At 42.0% G+C, this 6,814-nt stretch overlaps 1 protein-coding gene across 10 annotated transcripts; it reads right to left on the bottom strand.

Moving 5' to 3' along the window:
• Window positions 1-230: 230 nt before the first annotated feature.
• Window positions 231-6,793, bottom strand: LOC542518 (uncharacterized). Of its 10 annotated transcripts, none has more exons than XM_020537586.3 (13): window positions 6,769-6,792; window positions 5,278-5,454; window positions 4,828-4,926; window positions 4,679-4,738; window positions 4,318-4,590; window positions 2,998-3,072; window positions 2,155-2,211; window positions 1,820-1,960; window positions 1,697-1,747; window positions 1,504-1,599; window positions 1,085-1,168; window positions 888-990; window positions 231-740 (listed from the first exon to the last, which is right to left on the bottom strand). In XM_020537586.3, exons 2-13 carry the CDS (start codon window positions 5,428-5,430, stop codon window positions 652-654), a joined length of 1,281 nt encoding a protein of 426 aa, XP_020393175.1. In that variant the 5' UTR covers window positions 5,431-5,454; window positions 6,769-6,792; the 3' UTR covers window positions 231-651.
• Between the last annotated feature and the right edge of the window lie 21 nt (window positions 6,794-6,814).

Raw genomic sequence — 6,814 nt, 5'->3', positions numbered from 1 at the left:
CTATGGGGAGTAAATACCGCCACTCTAGAAGCGTAGGCAAACCCAACAGGTTTCAAGCATGTCTCGAGGATAATGTCCATGTACTCGTTGGCGTTGAACTCTTCCATATTGAAATGGATAACAGGAAGGCACTGAATTTGGCTAAATAATCAGACCCTATATAAATTCATCTGATCTTGAACCGCAATGCATAACAGGAAGGCACTGAATTTGGCTAAACAAAACATAAGTAGGTGTTTAGTTGTAAGCTTTTTTTTTCCAGAATTGGTGCAGCAGCATCCAACCAGTACTTTTACACGCACACAGGGTTCACGAAGCCAAATCTTGAAGCCAGTTCACAAGAATTGAAGGAAAACTTCAAGCCAGAGAAGCACTGAAAAGTAGACAAAAAAGCTTCACAAGCCTCTCACAACACTGCAACTGAAATCTCCGACCTCAAAGGCGACAACTGCACATCACACACACTCGAACCTCACATCCTGGAACTCACAGCTCTAGCAGTGTATCTCAAGGATCTCTCATCCACACAAAGCTCGGAAGAAAGAGAGGGGAGGAAAGTAAGGACGAGGGGAAAGGAGAAGCTATAGCTTTACAAGCTTCCCTCAAGGTGGCAAACGGTGGGAAAAAAGGGGGCAAAAAGAACGGCAAAAACTAGGTCCTTAGCGCCATGAACAAACTCTGCCTTCTTGAGTGCTCTGGGACAAGGCGATCGATGACTTCTGGGGGAACGCCTTTTAGCTCTGTCAGTATTGCAAACATCTGATCAGTTTTAGCTGAGAATCCAATTTGAAACTAGCTAGGTTAAATTCTCAAGTATGCCCATGTTAAGGTAACAGAAGATTTACTGACAGAATAGCAACACTGATGTCTCAGTACAATTATGCTACCTTGAGATCTGAAGTTGAAGAGAGGCGGCAGAGGCCGACCATTGGGTAGACGAGTGTTTGGGTCTCTCAGCTCATCGAAGAAAGGGTGCATACAGGCCTCCAACTGAAGAATCACTCCTTAGTTAGAAGAACAAAATTGCACAAGGAATCATCCCAGATAGATAGTGGCAAGAACGTAAAAGCGCATGGGGCCTTACAGCAGTGCACCGTAGATTTGGTGAGTATTGTAGAAACCTGCTAACAAGGTCCACTGCTTCAGGTGGAAGCCTTCTTTGAAAAACCTGGATATAATAGAACCTTGAGATGACAGTAATCACGAGAAATATATGCTCATTCAGTTCTGTGCCTGCGCGTATGTGACGTGGACATTGATTGCATGCCAGACTTCAACAGTAATGGTAACGGCAACAGTTTATTTGAAAGTAAATTCCGCATTTAAAAGCACAACAGTCATATAATGTACATATCTGAAATATCCATATTCCAAAGGTATGCACTAAGCTGTATAAACGTCTCCGTTTGTGCATATCACGCATCCATTTTGTATGCCAGTTAATTCCAGCTAGACATCACTGTGATGATACAGAGCTAAATTATCTATTTGTATATTAATTACCTTGTGCCACGGATGAGCTTTAATTTGTGGGAACTTGAACTCCGTATAGTTTGGGTTCATGCACTTGATCTCTTCCCTTGTTGGAGTACCCAAAACCTGCAAGATGCAGATGCTATGCCTCAATATGTCATGGTGCAAAAGAAGGCAGCAAAACAGTAGAGATATGGTCATATGGATACCGTAAGAAAATCACCTTGATGATCTCAACTAGTTGGTCGACTCCACTTTCTCCAGGAAACAGAGCCTACATGGATGAATGATATCAGAAGAAGCAAAAAGGTAAGAACCAGAGGGAGGGAAACTGAACATGCCAGACCTGTCCTAGAAGCAGCTCTGCCATGACACAGCCTGTTGACCACAAATCAATAGCAGTAGTATATTCCGTTGCACCAAATATGAGCTCTGGTGCTCGATAATACCTTGAGCATATGTAGGAGATGTTTGGCTCTCCTCTGACCTGCATATTTGCAAAAAAAATGCCATCATGGAGATTTATGTTTCAGATTGAAAATTTGTACCATGTCTAGGTAGATCACCTACATTTAATATTGATCTGTGCATTTGTTTACTCTTCCAAGTAATGTAGTGTGTGTTGATATTTAATAGCATTCTTGTGCATTTAAAAGTGGTCAAAATTAGAAGATAACTCACCAATACTTTAGCACTTCCGAAATCGCAAATTTTGAGTTGGTGTGTATGTGGGTTAACCTACAGTAGAAGTATTAGCAAAAAGCATCACTCATCATAAATATGTAATCTGCTATTCCCGAGGTAAAGAAAAGGTCAAGTAGCTAAACAGTAGCTACCTCAGCATTCAAAGGAGACAAAAAGAAGGCAATTATGGAAACCTCGTTTCGTACATACTCTACAATTGAGTTTCAGTTTCTCCTGCTTCTTCAAACAATCTCTAATCTATGCGGTTATGGAGTCATGGTGGGTTAACAAGCTAGCTAGTTGCATTGATCTTCCATGCTCCTTTCCGAGGCTCACAGTTTGCTCAAATAAATTTTGAATTAGTTTAGCATTTACGCACTAGTGGGATGTACAGAACCAATTGACATCTGTGGAACTGGGAGCATGGTTTTTTGTCCAGCCTTGTTATAAAAGAACAGATGATGACGAAATGTTCCACAAGAGAAGATAGTAAGATACCATTGACAAGAAAAACAGCATACACAGGGTATAAAATATGATATGTGCAGCCTAGGAATAAAATGATGCACATGGGATAGCACCTATATATGAAACTAAATAATGCACACGTGGATTGACATTTCCAATTTCAAACTGCTAGTGCCGTAGATGTTGGGTGAAACTACCAATAATTATGACATCGGGCTACACATGATCTAAAAATTCAGTCCCACTTGTAAAAACCAATTGCTATTCTATGGCGTTATCATACCATCCCAGCAACAAAACATCCAACAAATGCGAATGATACATGTAAAGCAACAAAAATCATTATAGAAAAGAAAAAAAATCATATCTCACAAGAACATTCTGCGGTTTGATATCACGGTGGCAGATGCCAATGCAGTTATGTATATAAGCAAGCGCTCGGCATATCTGCAGGACAAATTAGATAAATTAATGCAAAGCAGAAATCTGCGATTGGGTATGACACTAAAAGGTAAGGCAGCTAGAAATTGTTTGACTCCAACGATTGTATGGAGCAAACAAAATTATATTAAAACAGAATAGCAGATATTCTCACTGTCATAAAAGACAAAATACAGCTGAATCAAAATAAGATTTGAGTCATGCAAACATTCATGCCTGCACTAACTGTAAGTCATACAATAAACAGACAGTACTAGTCCGTGAAGAATGGATTAAAATCACTACGTCAACTAAACTCAGGAATTTAAATGTCTGGTGGACACGCGTCGTAAACCCAAGTGATCATTCAAACAGATCACTCTAAACATATAGGAAGCAAGTAGTAGAAAATAATTCCAAAGGCAGGATAATTGACAAGCTGTCACCATTATGTCTCAATAATATTTATCTTAGATTCTGCATGGAAACAAACAATGTGAATCATTGATAGGCAACTCCAATAGAAGTTCCATACTTCCAGTACAGTGCTACTGTTGAAGAACATGAGGAATATATATTCTGTTTCAAAGGATAAAACATAAATATGGATGCCAAGAAGCTACCGATGTCGCCACAATTTTAGTTCTACAAGGTAGCACATACATTAAAGTAGTAACATGTTTAGTTCTCAGGGAACAGACACACTCATACATTTTCTTCTCTCGAAAATGCAGGAGAGCTGCGTTTCAATATATTAAGAAAAGACAGAAACGGTCCAAAATAGACCTAAGTCAAACATGTATATTATTTTGATTTGTGACCCTATATGACTAAAGGGGGCAGGACCCAGTACCAGAGGAAGTCATGGGGACCCATGCTCTGTTTTCTCCATTGCTTTAAGCTTATTTCAAATGAATGAACATGACAAAATAATGTCCTGCAGAATCCATGATGCGTAAGGTTGATTGCGGAACATGTGGCATGCGGCATGCGCATGACCATTAGACAACTCTACCAAACTAGTACCCTCATTTTCCGGTATCTGTCCCCTTCTCTTCTTTAAAATCAGTTAAATGATAATAATAGTGTGCGAGGGCTTCTAAGATGCTTTTTTGTACTATTCCAAAAAATGCATAGAGAAAAGATTTTTTTAATAGTGTGCAAAGAAGTGCTATAGCTAGAAGACCAATGGTAAAACTGAACGAAAAAATTATAAAGAAAAAACAGCATTTAACATGAATGATTAGTAAAAACCACCTAGTCAAGGCAGACCTGATACGTGTACAGTTTGACATAAATGAGGGGCATCCGCTGATTCATTCGATTGTACTGCCTTGCAATCCTGTTTACTGTCTCTGGAACAAACTCAAGAACAAGGTTGAGATAAAGCTCATCCCTTTCAGTTGTTGAAAAGAAGTAATGCTTAAGACCGATGATGTTAGGATGGTCAAGCATATGCATGATTTGCAGCTCTCTGTTCTTATAACGCTTATCTTGAAGGACCTTTTTTATGGCAACAATTTCCCCTGTTTCTCGGCATTTTGCCTAAAGAGTTAATGATGAAATGGTTATGTGCTTTTCACTATCAATTAGGCATAGAACAGTACAGAAAACAGAAAGGTGGGTTGTTTACCTGATACACAACCCCAAAAGAACCAGTTCCAACCACATGTTCAGCGATGTATGTGACAGACTGTTTCACAGCACATATCATTATTTGCTGGGTGGTTTTTACCTCCAAACAGTTATATATACGAAGAATCAAAGTAAAATTACCCCCACCTGTTTAGGCAGGCCGTTGCGCCCGTGAACAGTAGTCGCTATTACATGACCAGCTTCATTACTAGAACTATCAGTCACATCTGAACTTGACCACATCTCCTGTAAAAAAAGAAGACAACCAAGAAAGAAAGAGACTAAGTCTCTTCATATAACAAAACAAAGTGCGGAATTTATTCACCAGCTTCTTCGGATCCTCAGGAATAGACATGGCAGTATAAGTGATAACATCGAGAATCAATAACATGTAACAGTGCCTTTCCAGGATATAAATTATATTACCAATATGGAAGACAGGAGATTACATATTTACTAATATGCAATGCTACATTAAAGAACCGCACATATGGGAAAAGACAGAGCCTGTACATGTATTTGACTGAAAGTGGTAACCAAAACATTGACACTAATTTCAACCATCCATATGCCAACCAAAGAGTGGTAGAAACCTACCCTTTCATCATCTGTGTCGGGCTTGGCATCCCTCAGTCGCATTCCCAGCATCTCCCTACCCAGGAACTCCACCGAGTTGGCTGCCCCCTTGAATCCATTAGCTGGCCTCGAGGAGCTCCCAACACCAGCATGCCTTTGTCCAGAATACGCCATACCTCCACTCCAGCAATGTGGTAACTGGTAAGGCTCAATCGAGATCACCAAGGTCAAGATGGGCAAATACTGGGCGCGCAGTTTCTTCGCTTTTGTGGAAGATCATGTTGCCAATTCGAATGCCAGGCAAATTAAATGACAACCAAAAATGTCCATGACAGGATCATTTTCGTGCAAAATCGCAGAAATAGAGCGGAGGGGGGGAAACGCAACAAATCTTGTGCTGGTGATTCAACCAATTCAGAGAACACGCTAGAAGCACTGCTACACCAACCACCCAGAGATCAAGCAGAAGAACAGCCGTGGCTTTCTCCAAATAGTGGCAGATCAAACTCGAAACTGGAGTGAAGATCCTCTCAGATAAGCGGGTCAATCCGTCCCAAATACAATACCTCCCGATAATCGGGCGAAAGCCGCGCCCATAGGAGAGAGAGAGAGAGATAGGGGATGGGTCTCGGATCAAAGAATCCACAGCCAGTACCTCAGACCGAAACCTCGCAGAGAAGAGATCGACGAGGAGCTCTTGCAGCAGATCGAACCGCAGGCTCTTCACGGCCTGACGGTTCCAGCAGCAGCTCCGGCCTCGTGCTGGGGTTTATCCCGTTGTGTGGTGGTAGGGGAGAGAGGGAGGAGAAGGCTAGGAGGAGTCAGGACTCTGGAGCAAAGCTGGTGGTGCGAGCGAGCGAGTGAGGCTGAGGCTGAGGCCATGAGAGGGAGAGACTGGAGCGAGTGAGGGCAGCTTCTAGCTGGGTGGGGTTGGGTCCTTCCAAACTTTTCCATTTCCGGTAAAAAAGAATTAGGAAAAAGGACCAGAGAAATTTATCGGGAAGGTCATGGATGTTGCAGGGGAGAGTGACTGAGGCTATCCGCAATCGTTACCCCTAAAATTTTCTCCCTATATCACTTTTTCTCCCTATTTCCCCTATATATTTTCATCTCCCGCAGCGGTTTCCTCTAAATACTCCCCCTATACCCCACTACCACTATAAAATATCATTTTCTATACTAACTATCAATTTTTTATCTACTAACAATTATTCGTGGACCCACAGCACAGTGTTTAGGGTGATGAACAGTGACACGCTAGATCTATGGGGAGAGAAGGGGACCGACACGTAGGGGGCGCTGTAGGGGCACCGCTGCGGCCATAGGGTGCCCCTACAGCCGACATGCAAAGGGAGGGGGAGCGGTAGGGTAGACTGCTGCGGTCAGTCTGAGACTGAGAGGAGGTGGGGGAGATGCAGATGCCAACAAATCTGAGGCTGGTGATGCTTGCTGCAGTCAATTTGGCAGTGAAAATACTGGGGCTGATGGATGTCAGTTTGACTGGGAACTGACCTGTGCTGTGAGGCATTTGTCTTTTAGTAGTAGCAACTTGCGTCTA

The sequence above is a fragment of the Zea mays genome, chromosome 5 (genome assembly GCF_902167145.1).
Source record: "Zea mays cultivar B73 chromosome 5, Zm-B73-REFERENCE-NAM-5.0, whole genome shotgun sequence".
Classification (NCBI taxonomy): Eukaryota; Viridiplantae; Streptophyta; class Magnoliopsida; order Poales; family Poaceae; genus Zea; species Zea mays.
Note: the sequence above shows the minus strand (reverse complement) of the source record. Positions and strands in the feature narration are given on the sequence as shown.